Here is a 27,007-nt window from a genome sequence, read left to right as displayed (position 1 = left end):
ATGTCGGATAAGGCGTGAACTCAATGGATTCAAACAGGGGTGGATTTGCTCGTTGGAGGGTGTGCGGGCGTTTTGATGGGTGGCTTGAAAAGTGTCAATATATCTGCAAAACGTACATATACAGCCAAAAGCAATTCGTCACGTTACTAACTTTTACGTGTAAGTCCTTTTTGGGGGTTTTGAGGTAAAGAGAAGTGAACATAATTCTAAGTAAAGTAAAACTTTTATGTTTAAGTCATTTTGGGGAGGTTTTGAGGTAAAGAGAAGTGAACATAATTCTAAGTAAAGTAAAACTTTTATGTTTAAGTCATTTTGGGGAGGTTTTGAGGTAAAGAGAAGTGAACATAATTCTAAGTACAGTAGAACTTTTATGTTTAAGTCATTTTTGGGGGGTTTTGAGGTAAAGAGAAGTGAACATAATTCTAAGTACAGTAAAACATGTTTAAGTCATTTTGGGAGGTTTTGAGGTAAAGAGAAGTGAACATAATTCTAAGTACAGTAAAACTTTTATGTTTAAGTCATTTTGGGAGGTTTTGAGGTAAGAGAAGTGAACATAATTCTAAGTAAAGTAAAACTTTTATGTTTAAGTCATTTTGGGAGGTTTTGAGGTAAAGAGAAGTGAACATAATTCTAAGTACAGTAGAACTTTTATGTTTAAGTCATTTTGGGCAGGTTTTGAGGTAAAGAGAAGTGAACATAATTCTAAGTACAGTAGAACTTTTATGTTTAAGTCATTTTGGGCAGGTTTTGAGGTAAAGAGAAGTGAACATAATTCTAAGTACAGTAAAACTTTTATGTTTAAGTCATTTTGGGAGGTTTTGAGGTAAAGAGAAGTGAACATAATTCTAAGTACAGTAAAACTTTTCAATGAACATTATATATTTTGAACATTTGAGTCGTTTTGATTGGTCAAAGAGCTTCGGCTGTGATTAAATACGGAACACACCAGTGGAGGAAATAGTAGCATCAGGCAAAAATCCCAAAGTGAAGAAATGTGACTTTGGCAAAAACTTTAGTAACGCGACGAATTGCGATTTGGGTTGATGCTCCAAAAATCTCCGATTCGTGGTATAAAAGAAACAAAATTTTACAAAAGAGCAAGACAACACCATAAAGTAGCCAACAAGTACTAATTCACAACAGAGCACCCCTCCACACACATACAAAACCACCCTGGATCCATCCCTGGACTCAAGCAGTTCTCATACGACCGCTGTTCATCAAACGCTTCAGCAAAGTTTCCCGGAATCTTAGATGAAAGCCATGGTAATACAAAATAAATAAGTCATATACAATGTAAATAGAGCGACAGACGATAAAAAATTACGAAAGTGGTACTGCTAACGCATAAACATCCCGCCTTTATCGAGTTTTAATTTTTTCGCAAGTCTTTGTTTCGTCGTCAATTGAACTGGTCGCCTGCCTCTCTTCGACGCGTTGCCTAGAAACAAATGTTATAATAATCAACGCAAACGGCAAAAAGATAAATTAACTGAAATGAAGGCGGGAGAAAAAAGCAGGTGTCTTGCATGAAAAGTATACAACAGCCACGAAAATATACATGGCAACATGTGAGTCATGCTACAACTGTATTTAAAACTCTGTACTTCGTCTCCTACCGTAAACAATAAAAAAGCCAACACCGAACTGCTCAAATCCATTCCAAGACATTTATTGAGTAACTTTGACGTGTTTATTACACCTAATTTATCACATAGTTTTTCGATTGCATCGTGAAAAACAATTTCACTTCTACATTACACATGAGTTGGCATACTTCTTTCTAGAGATATCAGACCTACGCTCATTTTGCAAATATCATCATAACGACATCACGTCCCAAAATTGACTATGAAGTGGTAGTTTCAATTAAAGGATAAACTGTAAAACTCAAAATATTTGCAGTCCAACGAAATATTTATCCACCCGTGTATTCATCATAACACAGGGTGAACAAAGTTGAATATGTCTAAAAAGATTCAACTGATAAAATTATTGTCCAGTCAATTTTTTTTTGCAAATGCAGTCAGAAAATGCGCGATTAACTTTGTGTCATAAAACTTCATTTTCAAATGGCACAAAATTCACTAACAATCGCATCGTGAATCAAAAGAAAAAGCATCTCCCGTGAAATTTTCGGACTATCATACTTTTTACGTAGCTAGTTACCTTTTTCCGTTTCTGATTGGTTGCCAGCACCCGAAGGTCTTAAAGGAGCTCGGGTACTTTTTCATCGCACCTTCGGACTCAGAAGATGTCCTTGGCGACTTTAGATTGTTCTGCAATTCGAAATAATAACACTATTTTAAAGAAGTGACGTGTATCAAGTTTTTATTGTGTAAAAAAACATGACCACTTACGTTATTGTTCGTCGGTTCAAACTCGGTTTTCCTCGAGATCTGTCGTACGGGACGGGGATGAGCATCGACTTGTGACTGAGCGATACGACCTAAGCAAAAAAAAAAGAAATTGCCTGTTCAATTATGTGGTAAATAATAAAAAATGAACAGCTTACAATGTCAATTAAACAATGAAAAATATCTAAAGCACTCTTGACAGTATGTTTATAATGGTGAAGAGAACCTTTCGGATTCCACGTTGCATCCACTCGTTCACTTTTCTTCTTCTTCATTCCGGGTTTCCACTTCACTTTTCCAGAAATTTCATCGTTTTCTATAGTTGGATACACTGAATAATAAAGAAGACTATATCATTATGTTATACTTTAGTTAATCAAAGGGAACGAGTTACAAAAAGCAATTATACATAAAATAACAATGGTCTATAGTTTTGATTTGACTCATTTGAGCTCAGTTAATTAAGTCAATGAAAAGCGAATTTTCAAATCAATCTTCAACACATGTTGAAGAAAAACTAATACGTTTGTTTTAAATTTATCTGTCTCGCATTATTGTTATTTTATAAAATAAATGCGAGATTTTTTGTCAAAAATACTTTCCATTTCTTAAGTGTATCATATTTTGCTAAGCAGTCTCAAAAAAACTCATTAGTAATTCTTGAGCAAAATTCAAAAGAAACACGTTGTCAGTCGTCGTCTTTACAAATGATAACGACGCGATAACTCTTCAAATTTAACCTCCATTTTTAGGGTTGCACGATGTTTTTTAGAAAATTATTTGGCCAGTGCAAAGATCTCCTTAACACAGTTTTGAACAATAATTTCCAACAATCGTAGACTGTGTTTGAAATACTAAACAAGCACAGAAAAGTATATGGTATTCTCTACTCAGCAAGTATGCTAAATTTTACTCGATCACGGACAGAAATATCCCTCGGCAATCAATCATAGAATAGTTATTTTACTGTAATCAGTCCTTGAGAGAGTATGTTACGCAGCTTATGTTCTAATCAATTACATAAAATGTTCAAGTGTAGCGACTCACCGTAATCGGGATCACTGGGAAATTTGTTCAATAATTCTTCTTCATCTTCCGCTGGACTGTTTAACCGGGACCGTCGTTGTTCATTGACAAATGAGGTTTGCTTCCCCGTGGAATATTCGTTACTGTAAACAACAACAAAAGAAATATACTTCGATCATTTTCCTTTACGGTCAAGGTAAACCGGAAATTTAAAGTTGGCTGGGGTGTGTGGACTATATAGAGGGGTGTAGGGCATAGTCGTGTGAAAGAAATTGTGAAAAATAAACATATGGATCAGGGATGCCGTTTGTATACAAATGAAAACATCCCTTCCTTCTTTAATACCTTGCTGATGCTATAGAAGCTGGGAGGTGATGCCTCGTAGAGGCCGTTTTAAGAGTCGTTGAAGTCGTTTTCCCCATGCCATTGTATAGTGCGTGAAGCTGCTGCTGTATTGGGAAACCATTGGCTTCTGGGATAGCTGGAAATGCATCTTCCACATCGACATCTTCGTCCGACATTTCTCGCCCATTTGAGGCTGGAAGTAGTAAAATACGAATCAAAAATCATTTGTATTTTTTAGTCCCTTAACAAAATCAAAATTAACACTGGTCCATTTACAGCGCAAATACGAACAGAAATTTAACAAAAAAACTTCAGGAAAAAGAAACCCAGAACATTCAAAGCAGCACTAAAGGAGAAAACAATGCAAGATGATTGTTTCATTAATGCCAAATCTAAGCTACAAAAATCTCTACGTTAGTATATGCAAGATGCTGCTTTCATCATGGGTAAACCTAGGCCGTTGTATATCTTTGGGCTTGTACAACGATACAGTCGATAAACTTCGAAAAATATGATGAAATATCCACTTCCGAGTATTGGAACAGCAAGCGATATTTCCGTACTTGATAAAGTTAAACGAAGCGGTTGTTCTTGCGATGACTGACATGAATAAGAACTCTTAAGCGATTGCTCTTCTTTCTTCGAATTTCCTTTCACAATCTTCTGTTTTCGCTTAGTGCCACTAAAGATAAACGAAGAAGAAACGATGTTTATAATTAGCAAAAGCAAAGAATTACACGCACATGTACACTAAACAGCACCTCCTGTCCCACCTGGAGGTGGGACAAGAAGGAGATGATGATTTTTAAAGACATTTCTTAAACACTTTTGTTTCGAGAAGAAGTAAAAACATATGGACAGATCACGAAAGATCGCACCTTCCTCCCACCCCCCATATTTCATGAAACATCCACAAATACTCTCGACAGAGCCAATTTTTTCTTACCTGACAACTTTTCCGTTAGATACGACCAATTTAAGGCTGTTTTCGGTCGATGCCTTATTTTCCGTCTGGGTGTTCTTTGAAATCTTTAATCTCAAAGGCGATTTATCGGACGCCGTCATTTTTTTACGCTGGTTTTTCGACTCGCTTTTTTGCGCGTTTCTGATTTCCTGTCGCTTGCCATAGCAGGGTTTTTGATCCTAATCACGGGCTTTTGCTCGTGAACTACAACGCTTGGTTTCTACAAACAGGAATAACATTAAACATGCTATACTGAAGGTCTATCTAAAGAGACGGTATAATTTCTCAAACTGAAAATGATAAATTGAATGTTTAAGTTTGTTTCGCTCATTTTTATATGCCAACAAAATTTTTAAAAACAAAAGCGAACAGTAACCAGGCATATTCAAAAAAAGGCGGGTTCCTTATTCGCAGTTTCTTCTGTAAAATTTTCAAACCATTCCGTCTGAAGCGAAGGCTCCAAACCCATTTAGAATTAAATGTTTTTTGTTTTTGTGTAGAGATTTGTTTATTTTTTCATGAGGAAAGAGGCCGAGGGCTGACAAAATAAAATAAAGAATCAACTACTGTTCGTTATAGCCGCTTTATACATTCTTATGCTTGAAAGTGTCATCTGTCGAATCGTAGTGAAGGAAAGCCAATTCAACGTTACGAATTGTGTGGGAAAAAACACTTGAAAACTTGGCTTATTTTTCGTTCAAATGCGCAAGTTTGGAGATGTAAGAAAAAATATAGGAGGAAATATCGTGCACGAGTAAAGAATAAACAACGCTACTAACTTCAGCTTGTTTCAACGCTTTTAATAAAGACTTGACGACTTTATTGTAATCCATAGCTTCCGGTATGAAAACTTTGTGTTGATCAAACGAGCCCTAAAATGAAAAAATCAAATTAACTTTAAATACAAGCATTTGTGTTCAGTAGCGCAGCCAGCCTGTCGGCAAGTTTTCCTTGTGCTATGTAAATTTCAGATCATTAACATTATACATTTCTTTACAAATCTGTTGTTTTTACAGGAGTGAACTAAAAAATTAACATAGCAGGACCAATTTGCTGGCTGGCTACGCCACTGTATGTGTTGCCTTGGCAAAATAGTCGTACATCCTTTTTGGAAACCCAGGACTTCAATTTCTTGAGCAAGTCGTGAATTCCGTCGATTAAAAACTGCGGTTTTCTTTCGCCACAATCTTCAAGATCTATACACACACGAAAAATTCACCTTCTAATTAAGAGCCTAGACAGATTTGCACTTTATTCTCGAAAAAGGCTAAATGGCAACTGCCATCCTGTCAAATATCAACCTACTTTTCAGTTCATCAATTAAGCCGACAGCCGCATACCAATGCAAAGATTCAAAGGACGAGAATAAATACTTTGCAGGGGTCTTTAACCGTAGCTCCATATCATAAATGCTGAATGAAAGAAATTTCAAAGCTCAGAAGACATTTTCATCGATCACTGATGACTAAATCACAGCATATAAGGAAACTACAGTGGAGCCTTCCGTTTTCCCATTTCTAATATCTAATATGGCTCTCAGTCTCTCCCAGTCAAAAGAAGTACTCTTATTGGTCAAAACAAGAAATTTTAAGGGTTTCATGCAGGATTAAACGCGAATGGATAACAACTTGAAATACTCCACACACATATTAGTGGAGTTCACTTTAAACAAGATCTTGATTTTAACAAGGTATAGCAAAATATTCCTACCTCAGCTGAAGTCCAATGTTGTATGAATGAAGAAAATTTCCGCCGAAGACGAGCGAGTCCTTGCTCGTAAAAACAGCATGAATCCAACCTAGTGAAAAAACACATCACAAAAAATTAAACCCATTTGGATATCTGATCAAATTAAATTATCTAGGATAGTTTTGCTCTAACTCTTTAAAGCGCAATTCGAGTATTGACAGTTATAAACATTTAGTGTTAACAAAGTATTTATTATAACCTGAAGGGATGAACAACGTCTGCCCAGGTTTCAAAACAACTTTGTAGCATCTGGTGATGAGATCGGCAAAGAACATTTCACTTTGGTTGGAGGATGCCGACCACTTTTCAAACAGTTTAAGATTCGTCTCGGTTGGTTCCACAAAATAGAAAATCTTTTCGCCCTAAAAAGTTCGAAACATAAACATTGTAGGGCAGTTTGTCAAATCAACTGACAAGCACATAGTCGCATAGATTTAGTTAAAATTGAAGAAAGTGGAATAACTTCCAAAGTAGCTGTGTTGAAAGTTAAAACTAAGCGATTGGTGAAGATTACGCTGTTCGTGAAGGGCGATATAGAAGAAGAAAGTTGAAAAACTAAAGAATAATTCAAATTTGAGAATGAAACAACAACTGCTTTTTTGGCTTGTTCTTAGAATTGACCTAAAACATTTTTTATACATCTATGAACATTTGATATCTTTATAAAATGCAATTCTCCAATTTACTTTTGCTTGATTTATCATAAGCAGAAAATCCATCGATTTCATGGCAAAAAAAAGATTTCAATAATAAAATTCCTATTTGTTTTCCCAAATCGATTCAGCCTTGTGATAAATAATTTATAGTATTAAACAACATTCATGAAAATATGCAATAATTTACATGTCACAGCCATGTAAATTAACAACCATTTACAGCCTACTTTCAACCCCAATATCGCAACGACGTCATTGTAAACCATGATACAAGCAGATCTCAGTATCGCTTGCATCAGGTAGTAAAATGCAGACTTAAATCTTCGTGCCCAACGTGATTATGCCGCGACATGATTGCTGTGCGCAATTGTATGAGGTGAATACACGAGAAATATAAAGGAAAAACAAAACACTAACAGCACATTGGTCGCGTGTATTTGAATGAGAAAAATAAAGGAAAATGTCATAGACAGAAACTTAATTTAACATTTACACCTATATGAAAACATCTACATGTAATTATCCGCAAAGGATTCAAAGAAATTTTGCACAGAAAAGAGGAAAATAATAAACGAGGAAAAACAACAAGCGAAGAAGATAAGACAAGAGCAGATGCCAGAGACAAAAAACAATAATATAATGAAGTGGTCCCTATAGGCTTAGCGGCCACAATCATACGTAGTTATAAGTCAAATTATACGTTGTTAAAAGACAAAACCTTCACAACGATTGTCATAACAATTGACTTATAGTGAGGAGGGAGAAATCTCTTTCTCACTACAACTCATAACAACATTAATTAATGTAAGTCACTAGATCAAGAAACAAGCAAAATGGCCAATATTCCCAACAAAACATAGATTAATACCGCTATCGACCATTTCGCACATGCTCACCCATAAAAGATGATACCAAACAGATGAGCCACCAAAATCAACATGAAAATCCGTGTAGGCGTTCTCGACTCCCATCAAGCAATACTTCTGAACACAAGGTCTTGGTTGCAACGGACTAAAACCCAAAGGACAAAAACTAAACTCTTCTCAAAAACTGAAATCAAAACGCTTTCTTTCAATGGCAAATACAACTCATCTTGCTTCATAGTAGTTTACTTGAGATAAACATCGTTGACTATACCTGTCGTCCGCTCCGTGGTCGGGCCAAAAACGATTCACCCAATCGATTTCGCAGACTACACGCGGTCCGCGGACTAATTTGGATAACCTAGTAAGCAAAAGAAACGCCAATGAAAAACGTTTCATGAATCCACGAAACTACAACAGAGTGTGCATCAAGACGCGAGTCGTTTAAATACGGTGGTGGATTTAGAAGAGGGGTGCGGGGAGGTGTGCTCCTCTCCTGGAAAGCTTCGGCTGGAGGCTTTGATATAGAGGGGGCCGATTTTCATACAAAAAACTCACACACCAAACAACTGAGCAAAGCAAATGTCATTAGTGTTTCATGGAGCACATTTCTTAAAAACTCCCAATCACAAAAAAAATAGAAAACAAATTTTAACAGACTCAAACTTGAGAAACCCTCCCCTCTCCCCTGACAAAACTATAGTGGATCCTACCCTGTTTAAAAACACTGCTATTAGAAATCGCGTATTATGCGTCCTGATTGGCCCTCGTTATCATACTAGAATACCAGACAGTTTTACAACGAACTGTCAGCAAAACAAACCATCATATATTGCTTTGTACTTTCAACTTGTGAACCGATAAGATATTATGTCAAATGGTGAATACCTTGTCCTCGAAAACTCCAAACTAATGACATTCAACGTTTTGTTCCGTCTGTGGCCCATGAAGTAAGCACTCCATTCTTTCATCGTCATCTTTAGATCTCCCTAAAAGGGATGCACGAGGAAAAAACCAGGCATTATATCAAGCAAAACGATACCCAAATTGATGCTGTTGGCTCAAAAAAGTCAACAACTTTGAGGTTGACGGAAAGCTTCAAATGATTGTGAAACAAATTGGAAAACCACAAAGTTTCGGTTATGAACATCACTGCTTGACGACAATTAATAGTCTAATTAGCAATGCGAGCATTGTCAACATCGAGTATCCGTATTATAAAAGAACGGCGTAAATCCAAGAAAAATCTAATTGTAATCCAATGCCAGACTTTGACCGTTTTGACATCGATCATGCGCGCTTGTCAAAGCTATTACCTGACTAATGACGTCAATAATGTCAAATACAAAGTCGCCACCTGAGAACAAAAAAGTTGCAATATGAACAAATCATCAAAATAAAAAACCCCAACAAGGTCGAGAAAGTGGGAAATAAATAAACGAGAATGCAATACGCACCAACATGATTCTGGACATCCAGAATCGAAAACGACGACTCTGGAACAAGCAGACCAAGTTCGCCTTTGGCTTCGACTAAAATTGGTTTCTTGAAGCCTTTCTTCGTGAAATAATCGGCCGTTAGCTCGGCCCCATTGCACTTCACAAGAATGGCATCCGGGCTGAAATAAATCACGCTCACAATAAAAAAGCAAGGAAATTCATTAAAGGCTAAAAATTCGATGATGACAACGGAAACACAATTCAATGAAGTCATGATATGCAAAGGTAACTGACCAAGTCGCCCGTCACTAATCTCAAGGAAACAGTTTGTGAGCTGTAGCGCGTGTTCGATGCTGAAATTGCCGGGTAGTAGCTAAATTCAATAGCAAAAGTAAAATTGCAATAACACGAACACAAAAAGAAGCGAAGTTGTGAATCAAAAAAGAAATATTCTGGTCATTTTCGTTGAATATTCCAATGTGAAGAGATGACAAACCATAAAGGCAACAAGTAACGACAGACCTGTATTATCTCCTCAAACTCTCTGAATTGTCGATGTATTGCAGTGGTTAAGGCTAAGGGTGCTTTTCGTTGTGGGGAGGGTGGGTTTGTGATTTAATGATCCCCATGCTGGCAACACTGATGAGATGTATAGTTGCCATGTGAGCATTGCATGTGAAGATCTTGTATGTAAATATTTTGATGATCGAGCACTTGGAGAGTAAATTAGATGAATTGGCAGAATTTATGAAAAGGCATCGGGGTGGGATGATTGGGTACCAGTAAAGGTAAATTCCTCCCTTTGGTTCCCCCTAGCCACGCCCATGGTAAAGGTCAATTCCTCCCTTTGGTTCCCCCTAGCTACGCCCATGAAAACACCAATTGCAAGCTTCTATCCTATTTATTTAAGATAACTCAATACAAAAGTGGTCCCTTCAGTGTGGTTTGAATGGTAATGAAAGCAGAATGAAACAAACCTAGAACTTAAATCAATGCTTCTTTCAGTTAATGCCTCATTTGTAGCAAATGCATGGCTCTCTGTCAAATGCAAACAAAAGCGATCTTAAGAAAGCAACATTTTTGACAACTTGGATGTCTTGATGGTTTAATGTAGTCCATCATTTCCTTCTTATCCCTTATAGTTTCTCGTGTCTTACCTAATGTCAAAAACATTGCTTGCTTAAGATTACTAAGAAACAACATTTCACTTTGACTTGAGAGCTTCTTGACTCAATAATCTAGGAGAATGATACCTAACTCACCTTGAAAATTGCTTGTTTTTCAACTGCTTTATAAACACAACAGTTCCTGCTTGAACCGCCTACAGCAGGTAACCAAGTAATTATAAGCAAACAGCAACAGTAAATGAATACATGACATTTTTGTAACACTGACTTACTTTGCTTTGGGCCTTGTTGTCGCTGGAGTCATGGCGATGAAAGTTCTCCTGTCTTTTCACTGATATAAAATAAAATACGAGAAAGTTTTGAGTTACCACAATATTCACTTGCTCAAATTATTTATTCACTAGTCTTTTATTAGGTTCCTGACACTGAGTGATGAAAGAGGATACACTCAAAATATATGTATACATCTAGGAAAGAATTGCAAATTAATGGCCATTAGTGCATTCTACATGTAATTCAAACATCAAAGATAGTGTTACAAAGATACAAAAGATCTCCTGTTTAATTTGTCACTGCACGCTGGCTACTCGTTTGTATGTAGTGGAAATATTTGGCCGTAAATCCAAAAAGGATATACTCTTTCGGATCGTTTATATTAAAGCAAACTAAAATGGGAAGTTAAGTGGATGTTTAAGGTGTTGAACGAAGAACGGTTAAGTGCGTTGACATTATACCTCAATAAACTGAAAATCCGAACCTCAGCACTTTGGGCAAAGTGAAAGTAAGATATGTCAACAGTTTAAGAAGATAACAGACAAACGTAATGTAAATAGACTACATCGGGGAAAGCAAAACGACCGAACTCGTTCAGATTGAGCAAGATTCCATTGAATAAATCTAAATAGCACCACAGAGCGGACGGTTTTGCTCACAACTCGCATAAAAATCAAACTGTCAGCAATTGCAATAATTTGCAAAAACACAATGACATTGCGCAGAGCTAAAACCGCGTCCCACGCTACAATAAAGAGCATGCGATCTGTTAAGAACAGAATCAAAGATAAAGAAGTATTTCAATTATGTTCTCACGTGTGAGAGGGCCATATTTCGGAGCACAACGCGGACAATGGTAACGTTCAATATCGTTCGCTTGGTACTCCTCGATTCCCACACAACTATAAAAGACAGAAAATCGCGACGAATGACCATAAGTCAACAGATCGGTAATTTAAAAGAGCGTCAGATAGAGTAATAAAGAATCCAACCTTCCGTGAAACCAATCATCGCAAGCATCACACTGGATCATAAATTGCATCTCGTCGTACGGTTGACGACAAATACAATACAAATCGGACGCCATTTTGAAACGTTAATTTATTCACTTCGAACGTTTCTTCTTTGTTTTGCAGCAGCACGTGCTCACGCAATAATGTACCATCCAACGCACGTGAAGTAAAAAACACGCGACGAGTGATATCAGGAAGTTTGCCAATGTTTAATGGACTAAACAGAGATCGCGAAGCAGGGCGAGCCAGGAAGGCATAGGGCATTGGGCAAGCAATTTATTGGGTAAAATTAAGTGTATCACAAAAAGAACGATTTGTCTTGGTTTTGCATGTTTTTGTGCTATTTTGCCCCTCCCCCCCTCACCTTTGGACCGTCTCCCCTTTCAATGCTTATACTACCAAAACGAAGCCTTCACTATTTTAATTCTTTGCAATGATACTTCTATCAAGTTTAGAGTACCTTTAGTAGTGAGTCAATCTGCTGGAAACTCTTTTCCTTCGAGGCGATTACCCTCCGATATAACTGCCGCTTATATTTGGATATAATTATACTTAGAAACGCATTAAAGGCAACGCAATTAGAAAAATTTTGTTCTTAAGCAGTTCATAATCAATATTTTTATCATGAAAATTTTTTGAATTGAAAATTGAGCAGCTGCTACTTATTCAGACTGTCCCCTGTGTCCACAACTGCTTTCTTACTCGTGTTAGTAATATTGGAAAACTCTAAACCACTATAGAGCTTCAGCTACGATGAGGATGACGAGCTTTTCCAAAAATGAGCATCATGGCTTACTGCACTAGCTCGTCTTGAATAAATGAGTGACTTCAGCAGTTTGGTCAGCAGTCATACAGGACATACAAAGCGAAACAACTAGAACAAGCTAAAAATTCTCGATGCGAGTTAGTTTGTTCTTTTACCCGATGCCTTATCGTCGTTCGAAATGATTTTGAGTAGCATCAGCTTTACGTGTAAGATTAAATGTATTTTTATTTTACGCCAATGTGATGTAAAAACTATAAAAGCTTTCTCTTACGCAGCCTAATGATTTTAGAAGTTCATACAGAAAGTTTCAAGATCAGCTCCTCTTGTTGAAATACATCTTTCATTACAAGTGACTTCATTGTATCATCCCCATTAAACGTCCATACTTTATTTTAATTGATCTAGAGGAACAGAAAACAAAGAAGTTCAAGCACATATGACGAAAAAATGTCGATGGTCGAAGAAACGCCACACCTGGCACTCATTTTTAACTTAAAGGTGTCTTCGATGTGGGCTCAACTGATCCAATGTCGTCGTCACTGAAATTGTCGAAGTTGTACTGATCCTACGAGAAGAAAAAACAAACATAAATAAAAATGCGAAATTGAGAAGACCAAAATAATAACAAAATAAAAATCTGATTCAACAACAAAAAGAAGGGGCGTAACGCTCCTGTAAAGACCATGCAAACAAAAGACTTAATAAACAAAGGGTCAAGCAACAACAAACACTAGCTAACAAGCTATACGGGAAATGAGAAACGTATGCAACAAATTCCACATTGTTGGATCAACAAAGATGAAACCAAATTTATTCAGAGAAAAATATTTGCTAGACATAAATGTATTCCAAACTATCAGGTTTGAAATTCGATAAAAGAAAAAATACATGATATTTCTTACCGAGTATTTTGAATCACCACCAAACTTGTTTTTTATATTGCTAAAGAAACCTTTGCCTTTTCTTCGTACACCTTTGAAATGAACCTAAGTCGCGTATGTAGAAATGACATGGTGTAAACAAACAACATTGATGAACGAACAAAGCTATACTTCAATTCGACATTTACTCTGCATCTTCTGGTAGTTAGATGGATCACTGAAAGATAATTCATAAAGAACCAGCAAGAGAATCAGTTTAGCGGACTGATAAGTTGTTTAAGCAATGAGTTTCCTTCAGTTCGGTTTTGAAAGGTGTTGTATAATATCAGTAGCTAGCTACGATGTAATGATTATAACTTCGCTCAGCATAGCACTAAAAGTTATAGTTATATGGTAAAAACGTAGTTTAAATTGAAGAGCTATTCTTGGGTTGCAAGCTACGTCATAGTCGCCATGTTGGATGATTTTAACAAAGAATTTTCCTTATTTATGTACACAGCAAATTTCATCCAACATGGCGAACGTTCCATTGTTCTCTTACTCCCAGGGAGATGGTTGCAACCCATCAATAGTTATCTGGTAAATAGTAAGGTTGAATTGAAGAGCTTTTCTCAGCTACAAAAATAAGACAAAAATACGCAATGAAACACAATCCTTACGTCTTCCTCGTCGTCCTCCTCATCTCCTACACATTGCGGTGCTCCAGGTAATTCTCCAGAAGCATCAGACGCATTCTGTATTAACTTATGATACTTGTACTCAAGTCTAAATCACAAAAAAAGAGGAGAATGAAATTGTTCATACAGTTATTTAGCTTTACCTTAGGTACATAGAGAAAGTTCCCGATCAGGGGCGATTTGATGATTTGCATTATAAATTTTAGATACTCAATCCTACCTAATTTTAACAAAACACAATAATAACAACTTTTTCATTAGCTGTGAATGTTAAAACAGCTAATAAATGTTACCAATCAAACTCTTTTCAAATTATATTCAAATGTATTTATGTACAAGAAGATTACTCTGTCTACTACACAAGGTAAAACAATATTTAGTTTAAGCACATTACCTTCTATTTTTACACCACAGAATCAAGATAGCAAGAATCATAAGAATTACAAAACCAGCAAAGCATGCCAGACCAATCTGTTAATAAAATAAAGATTATAATATATGATTTATTTAAAACTGCATTCCATTTATAGAGGAGCCTCGGTCAACAGTATACTATTCCCTATTGAAGGAAGGGGACCTTTAGAATTTTTTATCTGTAATTCTAAAAACGACTATTGACGAGACCTTTTATGTTCTTTAAGTTAAATATGCCGCTTAAGTTGCACTCAGCTAAGCATGCCTTTAGTGACATTGCCCAACTTGAGCACAAAAAATGTCATAGCAATAAGATTTTTTGACTAAGGATTCTGGTTTCTTGCTTAAGAATGATATGCAACAACGACAGCAAACTTTTCTTTCACGCACATTTTTTAGATGTTCGGTTCGATTTACCCAACCAGTTGCGTCGTATTGTAGAATTTTATATTTGATGGCAGATATTTTCTGATATTTTTCTTAATAAGATTTGCTTTGTGAAATGCTAATGGCATGAAATTTAGCTCATTTCATTTCTTGAAAAATTTCGAACCGAAACTTTTCAAAGGATATTTGAAATTTAAAGAAAATGTCTGTGTATCTTGAAGAGAAAAAGGAGATCTGCCGAGGTCTACTGTCGTTACCGAAGCAATGTTCAGAAAAACTATATGAAAATTTCTAAATTTTCATTTCATGAGCTGACTTTCTGTGAAACGTGTAACTTACCGCAAAATCTTTAACGGATCTTTCAAGAATACTGCACGTCGTTGTATTACGTTTCGGTAAAAATACTCCACCAACACAAACTCTAAAAAAGTGAGTTTTTCGATGATTTAAAGTTATTTAGAACTAAACGATTGATTACACGCCCCCCTCGTGAAAACATCAGCTTCGGTTTTTGGGATCAGAGTGTTAAAAGAAAGTTATTCTTTCTTTCTTTCTTTCTTTCTTTCTTTCTTTCTTTCTTTCTTTCTTTCTTTCCATCTATCTATCTATCTATCTATCTATCTATCTATCTATCTATCTATCTATGTATCTATGTATCTATCTATCTATCTATCTATCTATCTATCTATCTATCTATCTATCTATCTATCTATCTATCTATCTATCTATCTATCTATCTATCTATCTATCTATCTATCTATCTATCGATCTATCTATCTATCTATCTATCTATCTATCTATCTATCTATCTATCTATCTATCTATCTATCTATCTAGTAAATGTACAATCTTTTGCTTTGTATTTTTTATGTTGTGGCATCGGAGCTACTTACTTCGGTAATTTCCAAACAAATGTTGTGTTTTTCTTTCCTTTCTGTCAAAATGAATAGTTGCTTTTAACTAAACACCATACGAAAAGAAAGTCCCCCTCCTTGATAAACTATAATAAGGGCTGAATGAATGAATTCCCAACCGGTCTCTTAAATCCAAATTGCGAATGTACTGTTTTGATACGAGCATGATCTTTAAATTGCGTTACACAATGGCGATTATCAACAAGTAATGTTCCTTAATTATTGAGTGAAACTGATAATACCACTTCTAAATGATAATTTTCAAATTGAATATTTTGAATTAAAGGGACGATACGTCCTTTGGTCCGGCTTTGTCAAAGAACGAGTGACCTCATTCTTCACATGGCACTGATGGCAGTTAGAATATATCTCAGGCTTAGCTTCCTTTTTGCGTGGTAGTTACAAATGATACTCCCAGCGAAAGAAAGTGGAAGCACAAACAAACTCACCACACAACCAGTCATAACACTATAATAATCATCCTTGGTACAAAATGGACAGGCAAAGGCTGAGCGCATGATGACATGAAAACTAAAAATAAAAACCAAAACTGAGTCAACAAGCATGTCTGACGTGTGCCGGGGTTTACCAAATTTTACAAGGAAGCTGAATATGGAGCTCACAGACGATATAATCAATTGAAATGTCTACTGTTTCAGTGAGATGTCTGTATGAAGTAGAAAAAATTCTAACACAGTAACGACTTTTTTATAAGCTGTACAGCAAGACGCAGCAAAACCGGCAGAATAAGAATTTCCATCAAGCTTTCTTTCACGATATCTTCAGGATTATGATTAGCGGCGTGACGACCACGAGGAGTGTGTGTGGGAGAGTGTGTGATAACCCTCCAATAATCTCTAATTTAAAGTATCGAAATTCAAAACAATGAAAAACGTAAGTTTTTTGCTACAATTAATCTAATCTCAATTGGTATTAATCATTAATTTTTTCATTCCAAAGTCGTAATTGCAAGTAGTTTTTGGTTCTTTGTCTTTAAAAATTGGGAAAGAGTTGATCAATATTACTGAAACCAGTTGGCTATTTTCATGTCGAACCCCTTTGATTCTTTCACCACACCCTCATTATGATCGAACAAAATCTTCATCACCCAAATACAACTGCTTCATGAAAAGGGAGGCTCTCGTTATCTGTTGTCAATAAATTATGTTTATACTTTATTCGAACGAAAAAAGTTTAACATTTCGTACCTGCAACCGTCACATGTTCCTTGCGGGCATTTTGCAGGCAACATAACTTTAACCTGTGTCGAGATGAGAAATAAGTTTTAGTAACATGAGATAAATGTAGCTATGAAACACTGCAGAGTCTGCGAAGCATACGATAAAAACATCGTTCCCTTTGTACATTTAAATTATTGGTCCGAAGTGTAGCTCGAGACTCTCCACAGACGCCTTAAATTACATCAACAAACATGCAAATCACAAAAAAATGCGTCATATCTCTTTAGATGCATCCAGCTGCTGCGCTTTTTCTGAAAACAGCTCTTCCTTCCTTAGTCATAAAATCGTTTGAGTTGACTTGCATTGCCTTGTGCAAAGCCCAGCTCACGCCGCTGTCTTATATACCTTGAATATTTACTCGCAGGCGCACACAGTTTGGGTGCGGAAACAATTAAGGTGACAGAAAAATATGGTGTGGCTTACATGAAGCAAATATTGACAATGTAACTTTTCTATACGACTTAGTCCGTGGGATCAATTTTACTGAGACCATTAAGAATCATTCCGTGTAACACGCGTGCTACATAGAATATGACCACCTTATGAATTTTCGTTGCAATTTCAAACAAACACTTACATCACTTGGATTGCGATGTGGATCACAAACATGATGTATGACGGTGGATCTTCCTTTAGGGCAATATTTACTTTTCCTGAATGTGAAAATGACAAAAGTAAAATTATACATGAATAAGCATGTTAAATTTTCATTTCTCGATTAATTATGCTTACCCATGCCCTGCGTAATGCATTGTCAATACGGTCGCGTTGATAAGACCTTTATCAGCGTATATCTCATCGGTTTTTCTCAATTTCTCTGTTGTAATCTTCATAAGCTGTTCCCCCACACTATAAAACAACCATATTTACTAAACAATTTGTAAGCAAAATGAGAAAAATGACCGTGTTGAGCACGCGCTATAAGAAGCAGCAACCATCTTTCTTCTTCAGACATGACACGGTTCTCATACCTCATTGGTTGAGCGGCTAATGGCTTTGCGCCTCGTTTTGGAATCATTGTCATTCGGCAAATGGTGTGATTGAAAACCTCTTGATTCTGAAAGCAAATGAATTTTAGCATATGACTTGTATAGGACGTGAAAAGAAATAAAATAGTTTGGTTTTTATCATTATTAAGTCACAAACCAAAACCAATGCAGTCTTATAAGCTTAGGTGAAATGAAGCAAGAACAGTCAATCAAAATTCCTCCGGCATGTAGTGAATTACAGCATGAAGATCCCTTGGAGGATCTCTATGGAGAGCAGTTAAAAACATAGGTCGTCATTTTGTGTAAAGAAGTTTATTTAGCAATTCTTTCCGGATAAACAAAAAGATCGCAAATGTGTTTTTGATTTCTAGAGTATGGAGTCAACCACACACAGAGGTTTGATTTTCTTTTGTAATTATGCTACTATAACTAGAAATAATGAATCTTTGCTGGATTTTTAAGAAGAATACTTTATAAAAATAAAATTATCGACACAAGTCGCTTTTTCACTCTTATTTTACCTTTTCAATGCCTTTCATGGAGATATTTCTGAAGCAGGAAGCTTTCCTGTGACTTTCTTCATTCTGACAAAAGCTTAAGTTGAAATGGTAATAGTACTTCGTTCCTTTGGGAGTGAACAGAGCACTAGTCTTTACGCTGTAAAACCTGAAACATAAAATGGTTTGTACATAAAAAGAATGAATAAAAAAGGTGAGTAAAAACAGTAGATCACAGCACAGTAAAACACATACCCAGCTAAAGGATTCAAATCGAAAATTTTTCCTTCTTTGCTTGTCAACTTACAATTAGACACACATTCCGTGGAGCCCGACGCACTGAAAAGTTAGAAATTGTTTAAACCCAAAGACACACGATAACTTTTTACGTCGGCTAGATAGATGAACATTTTAAACGACATTTGTCGGAAGGGTAAATTAAAGGGGTAAAGGGTAAAAAAGGTTCACTTATTTTTTCAAGCTGTATACTTCCTATAGATTTTTAGCTTTATACGACAGTAATCATGATAGATTTTTGAAAAGATTTTTACTATGGAGTGAAATGACATGAAGGCAAACCAGATAACAGAAAAATGACGTTCAAATGGTCTCTTTTTTAAAATCTGTATAATATCTTGGCTATGCATAATAGAATCACCGTATAGACATTTCTCAGCTAAAGTAGTACAAATAGGGATATACAAGTACCTCGTGAGCATGTCACCGCAAGGAATACAAGCATCCTCGCCATATAGATTGCTGACGTTCAGATAAGTATCTGGAAAGATTATATTGAGTACCTGATGTTAGGACTCTTAGAGAAATTTCAGCGTGCTTGAAAGAACCATTCATAAATAATCCCATTGATAATGGCATTTAAATCAATGTTTATACTCTGAACGTGTTACTTTTTGTTACATGAAGTAACAAAATTAAGCAGTGAAGCACAACGTCGGTATGTTACAGACACAACATAAGCGATGATCACTGATCAGCATGATCAAAACTGTATAGTAATGAATTAACAGACATCACAAACATGCAAGTCAAGCTTGCGTGTGAAGCTTACGTTACCATCAACAACACAATAAAATAAAGCACATGCCTTTAGGGCAGGGTTCACAAGTTGATTTTCCGTCCTTTTGAACAATTCGATTTCCTTTAGGACACGGAATGCAGCTAAAAGGATCAATAGATGCACGGCGTTTAATATTAGGAGACATTTGAACGTTTTTGTAACTTATGTACAGTAGCTCTAAGAAAATGTTTACCCTTCATCACCCATTCCTAGAGGGCACGGCTTGCAACTGGCGGCGCCACCATCAACCGTTTTCGTGACTTTAATCGAGTAAATTTCAACCCTAAAACACGAAAATCAAAGTGGTAAAGCTTTAATATTTCATATATGGAAATCCTTTGCTCAATCGACGCCAAATTTTGAACAGAAATAAATTTGCAATTGAAAGCGCATTTTTCAAGGAAAAAATTCATTTCCAGTACAACGTAACTGAGATTGTTTAGAAGAGCAATCGAAATTCAGCAAAGATGTTTGACCTTATCTTATCTGACACTACACATCATTTACTGGCAAAATAAAATATTGGCGTTTTTCTTCCTCGAAAAAACTCGTGATTTGATACAACAATTTCAAATAAATTGATCTCAATTGTTGTAGCTACTTTAATACTATATTAGTAAAATAAAATTACGTTTTGAAAATTATTGACGTAATTGATTACATTTAAATAACACTTAAACGACCTAGCAGAAACTGAAATTGTATTTAATAAAAGTTCTTCGTACACGATATGAATAGACCATACCTGTCGTCTGGATAATTAAAATGGCCCTTGTTGTCTTCGCTAGCATCGTAGTCTCGGCCATAATCAGTGCCTTTCGTGAAAATCCAATAATATCCTTCGGTGTGCTTTATTGTAGCTTGAAAACTATAGAAAATAATTGTACAATACATTTTTAGTAGAAAAACTATCAACAGTACCAGTAGCTTTTGTATCAAATTGATTTAATTGATTCAATAATTTATCTTAATTTATCTATTTTAGTAGAAAAACTATCAACAGTACCAGTAGCTTTTGTATTACATTGATTTATATCACTCAATAATTTATTTTAATTTATCTATAGAAAGCGCCTTACGTGTATGTCTGCGTTTCCTGCTTTCCGTTCCATTCGTGGATTTTCTGGTCTTTCCCGTGTTCATCTTTTTTCTTGCTTGCTTGTAACTGTAAATGAAAATAATGTACTTATTCAGCTGAAATATTCAATACAGCTTTTTGTATTAAGATGGACCAAGATGTATTAAAAATATAATCTGGAACAACGAGCAATTATTCAAAGTCAAATAACTCAGGAGCAGATCTAGAGAGAGGGTGTGCGGGGGGAGAGATCATTTCGAAATAATGCACCCCTCTTAATGAAATACCGCATCCGCTCTTTTAACGCAAGATTTGATGACACTCTCATACTTGAACAGCCCCCCCAACTTTGTTTTGTGATAAATTCAAGTTGCCTCAACCGAGTTGCGTTTGGTTGAATGTCTAACGCGTGGCAAAGGTATTCCAGCTTAAAGGGTGCACAATCTTGTTCAAAATACTGTCATTGGAGTATTACATAAATTATCCCATACTGGGAACATTTAAAAAACACGTTTGAGGATTTCTGGAACAGCGTTTATCCTACTGACGTTTCTTTATTTTAATTTTTCATTTTAGTTACGTACAAATGCTATATATAGATAGAAATAACGGATATTTTCCGCTTTTAAATATCCCAATCAAGTTGATCATTTGCGAGCTCCCATTGTAACAAATAAGTCATAAAAGAGCCACATGACTGAGATGCTTGACTATCACAGAATAACATCTGAGAGTTTCTAAATTTTCACAACACGCAGTATCAATACCGATAACCAGTAGAGGCAAATATGAATTAGATGTGAGGAAATAAGAAACTTTTAGCAAAGAGACACATTAACGTCTAATCAATAAACAAACAAACAGTTGTGCTCAAAAGATTTTTTCTATAGAGAATTCAACCCCCAATCCCCCAAACACACACACACAACCTACTGACATGACTGTAAAAGCCAAAAACGTTTAACTTAACATTTCATTGATGTTCAAGAATTACAAATATCTACCTGATGAAAAGTCAGCGAGCAAGGTCCCTTGCAAATCAATTTGAATTCAAAACTGATTACGCCCAACCCAGGAGAAAGAGAGCTTGTTTTGAAACCATCCGTTCCCAGGAACAATAGCATCTGAACATCATCTGCGTGCCCGTATCCGCTATCGATCATGTTACCGCGAAGCTCGAATCCTGAAGCACAGCCTCTGTCTGAAAAGATAGACGCAGACGAGAAATATCAGAAAGACTTGCTCTTACGAATATTTATAATCCTTTTATGTTAAAACGTATACAGGAAGAAATTTATTTCTCTGTCAATCTGTTACAACTGTACTTATGAATGATTACAGTATAGAATAGACTTCTCTGAAATCCATTACTGCTGAACTTATGATTACAGTAAAAAATACCCTTTTATATCTTCCATTCAGTCTAGAGCTGCAATTACAATCCCGGGGTAAGACATACTTCGCTATTATCTTTCACATCTGTACTTATGTTAACAGCATAGCGTATACTTGCCTATCATTCTTAACAACTGTATTATTTTAACAGTATAAAATATGCGTGTCTATAATCCTTTAAAGTTGCACCTATGACAACAGCATGAAATATATTTGTCTATCATTCTTTATACCAGCTTTACGACGACATGTATTCTCCTCACTAATTAAGGCACTACAATTACATGAAGCACGTTGTCCCGGCTGGTTTGATCATACAGAAAAGGTGTCAACTTCTTTGATCTCATGCACCTTTCAACTGGGCAAAGAATTATCACATTTTTCATGCAATCGGTCCTTCATCATGCCTTACCATGTCCTGACTTGCATAATTGTTCCATGTTTTCCGGCCAGCTTCTCCACCAATGAAAATCGAAACCATATTCAGGCTCTGTCGAGGGAGGGCACTTCGTACAATCTGAAGACAATAATTGAAATTGAAACTTTATTAAAAACTTTCGTACGACCTAAACTGTGATAGACCCAGGAAGTTGGGCTTAAAAAACTGACGTACTTTCTCCCTTTCCGTCAGAAAACGTCATTGGAGGACAGAAATCACATGTCGTGCCGTTCTTGAACATTCCTGGATTACACGGTGGACAATCAGCTTCCACTCCCGATGTTGGTAAAGCAGTCGATCCCTTGACGTTGCTCAAACAAATTTTTGGCTCGATCCATAGAAACGTCTTTCTAAACTGAAAGAATGAAAAAATATTAAAAATAAACCGTATCGATATCTGAAATTCCTGTTATATTCACGAATGTGAGGTTGATGGTTTTTGTAATGTTGACGAGTTCTAACGAAGAAGAAACAGCCAGGGGCGTTTGAAGAAACGATGAAGGACGTCATTCATTTATTCTAACATTCATTCTCGGCTTTTCTGTTGTTGATGAACTGCACCATCAACACGTGACCGTGGTTTCTAGAAACTGCTAAGTGGGAAGAGGCGATTGGCAGGAACTACCTCCCAAAAATGATCCGATCTTGTGCCTGGTACATGCAGTCTTAGGGTGTTATTGATTTTAGTGTGCATTGATAAAACGAAAGTCAGCAGGTCCTCATAACATTAATTAAGGGTACGGAGGAACATTTTTATAAGTGCCATCCTGCCTTGCAAAATTTTATAAGAGCAGCGGCCTACTGAGTGTAAATCATTCGTGAATCGTTTCGCATTTTCCTACATGGTTCTTACCACGCGCATACCTTATCACGTGGCCTAAATATTGTCACTTTAAGCAAAACAACGTGAAACAGGAACGTTGACGTTTATTTCCAAGTGCTTGGTTAAACATTAATACCTTGTTATTCTCATCACAAACACTGTGAGTTTCAATGTAGTCGTTGACTGTGCACGGTTTCATTTTTTCACATTCGGCCGAACCAGTTCCTAAAATGTACAAAATACTACATATAGGTAACAATTATTCGTGCCACGCTCATTCACTACATAAAATTGATTTCTAAAATAATAATTCAATAATATTGCGCAATTAAAACAACACGACTAAAATATGTTTGTGTTGAACACGCCACTGCTTTACAGTTTCTACACAGAAGAAAACTGACGTAGTTTTTTAAAGTTCTAAGTAAAAAACCCACTCGAGTATTGTGTTGTTATGTCACATTTTTTGCACTCCGTTCCTCCTTCGACAGGATAAAACTGACCAGCCGGACAAGGCTTGCATCTGCAAAGCAGGATAAAATGTAAAATTTCATATCAAAAATAACATCAATTAAAGCTATAGTTCGTTGCACGTACAAAAATATCTAATCAAACACTTAATTTTCACCTTCAAAAAAATAACTAATGAACAAAATCGTTAGATGTGTCCCTCGTTCATGAATGCAACTATGATTTTACTCAACAGTCACAATAACACCAGCCAAGCAAGTCAATTACCTTAAATAATGTGACGCATCGCTAGGCTCCATCGAAAAACCTTACCTTTTTGTTCCCTCTTGATCAGCAAAAGTTCCAACGGGGCAGGGGAAACACTCAGAAGTATAGGCAACACCTGAAACATTCGGATTAAAACTCACACCGATGTACCTTTCTATGGTCAATTTCGAACTGCTTCTGTCAACGATTTCACAAACCTTTCACGCGAATGGATTTGATAAAAACTGGTTCCCCCCTTTGTTCAACGTTTTGTTGATCGGTCGATGGAAACAGCGATGCTTGCCAAACGATCAAATTGTGGCCTCGTTTCAAATGCACCTTCGGAGAAAGCAGAGTTGATTGAAACACACGAAATTTCAACGAACAGACGAAAAATTGCACAATTCCTATTTTCGGAATAGTTTTCGATTTATTTTTGTTGAACAGCACTACTTTACTTTGCCTCAGCTCTGAAACACCTGTACAGTATTTTGAACGTATAACAAGTAGTGAAAATCAGTTGCAAAGATAAAAATCTGCGAGGGACTGGTTCCAACTAAAGGTGTCATCCGTCAACGCTATCGCCATTATCGCAAATGTAAACTGTTCCCTTATTGTCGTGTGTTTATAAAAAGATCCATCGCTTCACTGACTTTCTTCAATCAATGAGACGAGTTACGTCGCCACGCACTAAACATGATTACGTCATTTTGTGAAAACAAACGTTGTCAGGGCTGTCACTTACGGTTTCGTTATCCCATTTGAAATTTCTCGTACGTGGGAGATATTTATAGGAATCTTCGCTTGAGCTCATTATGCACTGTTCATTACGGACCTGGTAGTGTAAAAGATCAAAATATAATCGTAATTTAATCGAACTGATTCGGCGATAAAAGCTTGTTGTTTATCACTTCAAGACTTTAAACAAGCGCGTCAGCAATGTACTTACAAAAACGTTGAAAAAGACGTCACTGCTTGGCTTTCGGTACGAGAAAGTGACGTAGCCGTCCTTCTTTAACTAAAAGGAAATTCGATCATTGCTTTTTGTCTGCCATTAGAAACTCGGCGTTAATCATTCATCTAGGAGTTACCGTTATGGCTAAAGTAAGCTGTGATGTACAGGCATCGGCACTTGAGACTAAATAGTCACCAGCTGCCTTCCACAAAGAGCTAAAAATTGGAAAAACAAACTTTCTCATCAAGATCCGTGAGCTCTGACATGATGATGTAATTGATTCATGTCACTACACAGAAATCTAATTCAGTGCTACTTTTTAAAAGAAAAAGAAAAATCAACATAATTTAGACCACACACAAATTTCTAATTTGTGTATACAATGGTATTCGGCTGGGCGATCCATGAAACGATCCCAAACACTTAACAAGCCAAGTGCTTAAATGAGAAGAATAAAAATACCATTATGTCATTATTATGTGTTGGTTTTAATTACTTCGTGCAGTTATCTTTCTTTGTTTTCGACGATCTGTATTCGTCACTGTCATCAAACGACTGCGTTTCAAAGCCACTTGGCAGTATGGTCCAGTTTGTATACACGACGTCACCTCCCAAGCTGTAATGACCGACAGGACAAGGCTGACAAGACTGTTCAGCACTTGAAACATCAAGGAACTGTCCTGGTTCACACGACGATTCTGCAGATTGAAAAGGGGATCAGGATGTAAGAATCGCGAAAGATTTATCGAGAGAAGACAGGACGGAAAAATAAAGTAAATTAATGTTTTGCGGACCACTGACAAACAAATGAAAAATTTCCTGAACTTTCGATGTTTTGAAGGATACTGCTTGTTTTTCTTTCAAGTAAACGATACTTCAAAAATTTTTCTTTTAAAGACGTTTTTGTAGTATAAATTGCGAAAATAAAAACCCCTTTTTTAGTGTAAACCTGGGTCGATTGGGAAACCAAGTACTTCGATTAAACTCGGTAAAAGCCGTTCCTGATGCTATGAAAAGCATTCATTTTATTTTGCATAGCACCGGTGCCAATGAGAAATGACTTTCTCGTGACTGTCTGTGCTTCAAAGTTCATACACTCGCATTTGTGTTTGTGTCCCATGCAGAAGAATTCTCAGTCCAAACCTTAGTAATCGCCTATATGTTTAACTCGCGGTGAGGTAAAGATTCAGCCTGCACTAGGTACATGAATCTTTGTTTTGAAATTGCTCAGTCAAGCACACAGATAACATAATATATTCCATTTCACGTCAGTTTTCTTCAAAGCAACGACAATTCAAATAGATTGAAAATGATAACTCGTTGTAAACTCACCACATTTCTTTTGTCGTATGGGAGGAAGGCCAGTGGCTAAACACTCCTCGTTTCTTCGTAGCACGGCTACACGCCACCTTCCGCCGGCCGAATCACATTCTGTAAACTCGTATTCGAACTGTCCCTGTAAGCAAGACGTGTTATAAACGATGGATGCTAAACCGCACGATCAAAACACCAATATTCAATACCTTTTTACAGTTTGGTAATCTAGCAAATACGGCCTGAATAGCCATAATAAGAACGAAAGATAGAATCGTTACACGCGACATCTTTCCTCTCACAAACTTTTGAACGCCGTAATTCTCACAAGATAACAATGTCAAGCGAAGCATCTTCTTTGTAATACAAGACAATGCAGAGAAGGAACTCAGTCATAGTCAGCTGATTGTCTACATTTGCAATGCAAATAAACGAAATGACCGCGTGATATTTTTTTACGAAAATACCAAGTATCGTAAGTTTCAGCTTTTTCCAGGTCGTGAAATCTAACTTGTGCAAGACAAGTATTTGGAAAATACTTGTGACTGGGTTTTCTGATGCATGTTATGCTTCGATAATGACAAACAACTGGGGTAGCTCATCAATCGACGTCTCGAGTTATCCTTGAAC

At 36.4% G+C, this 27,007-nt stretch overlaps 2 protein-coding genes across 2 annotated transcripts; both read right to left on the bottom strand.

The window, feature by feature from the left end:
• Window positions 1-1,238: 1,238 nt before the first annotated feature.
• On the bottom strand, window positions 1,239-11,914 carry LOC124435194 (lysine-specific demethylase 7A-like). Its single transcript, XM_046985141.1, has 23 exons — window positions 11,792-11,914; window positions 11,616-11,701; window positions 10,799-10,857; window positions 10,662-10,720; window positions 9,418-9,578; window positions 9,277-9,317; window positions 8,849-8,949; window positions 8,235-8,321; window positions 7,994-8,108; window positions 6,641-6,803; window positions 6,403-6,490; window positions 5,998-6,104; window positions 5,794-5,888; window positions 5,472-5,564; window positions 4,793-4,912; window positions 4,675-4,748; window positions 4,292-4,410; window positions 3,729-3,921; window positions 3,405-3,526; window positions 2,584-2,688; window positions 2,361-2,449; window positions 2,170-2,279; window positions 1,239-1,441 (listed from the first exon to the last, which is right to left on the bottom strand). The coding sequence occupies exons 1-23, from the start codon at window positions 11,884-11,886 to the stop codon at window positions 1,363-1,365; spliced, it is 2,361 nt and encodes a 786-aa protein (XP_046841097.1). The 5' UTR covers window positions 11,887-11,914; the 3' UTR covers window positions 1,239-1,362.
• An 871-nt stretch (window positions 11,915-12,785) lies between these two features.
• LOC124433977 (endosome/lysosome-associated apoptosis and autophagy regulator family member 2-like) lies at window positions 12,786-26,766 on the bottom strand. Its single transcript, XM_046983842.1, has 32 exons — window positions 26,587-26,766; window positions 26,396-26,519; window positions 25,560-25,761; window positions 25,200-25,278; window positions 25,058-25,126; window positions 24,854-24,943; window positions 24,327-24,447; window positions 24,175-24,244; window positions 23,829-23,914; window positions 23,528-23,616; window positions 22,743-22,923; window positions 22,542-22,646; window positions 21,739-21,935; window positions 20,736-20,821; window positions 20,402-20,524; window positions 19,850-19,939; window positions 19,684-19,757; window positions 19,287-19,356; window positions 18,834-18,917; window positions 18,603-18,747; window positions 18,064-18,149; window positions 17,825-17,941; window positions 17,670-17,745; window positions 17,060-17,112; window positions 16,301-16,382; window positions 15,831-15,871; window positions 15,277-15,358; window positions 14,531-14,607; window positions 14,119-14,224; window positions 13,481-13,564; window positions 13,053-13,143; window positions 12,786-12,979 (listed from the first exon to the last, which is right to left on the bottom strand). Exons 1-31 carry the CDS (start codon window positions 26,728-26,730, stop codon window positions 13,066-13,068), a joined length of 3,111 nt encoding a protein of 1,036 aa, XP_046839798.1. The 5' UTR covers window positions 26,731-26,766; the 3' UTR covers window positions 12,786-12,979; window positions 13,053-13,065.
• Between the last annotated feature and the right edge of the window lie 241 nt (window positions 26,767-27,007).

Source organism: Xenia sp. Carnegie-2017, unplaced genomic scaffold, assembly GCF_021976095.1.
Source record: "Xenia sp. Carnegie-2017 unplaced genomic scaffold, XeniaSp_v1 HiC_scaffold_14, whole genome shotgun sequence".
NCBI lineage: Eukaryota > Metazoa > Cnidaria > Anthozoa > Malacalcyonacea > Xeniidae > Xenia > Xenia sp. Carnegie-2017.
The sequence above is the reverse complement of the archived record's forward strand: the minus strand, read 5'-3'. Positions and strand labels throughout refer to the sequence as shown.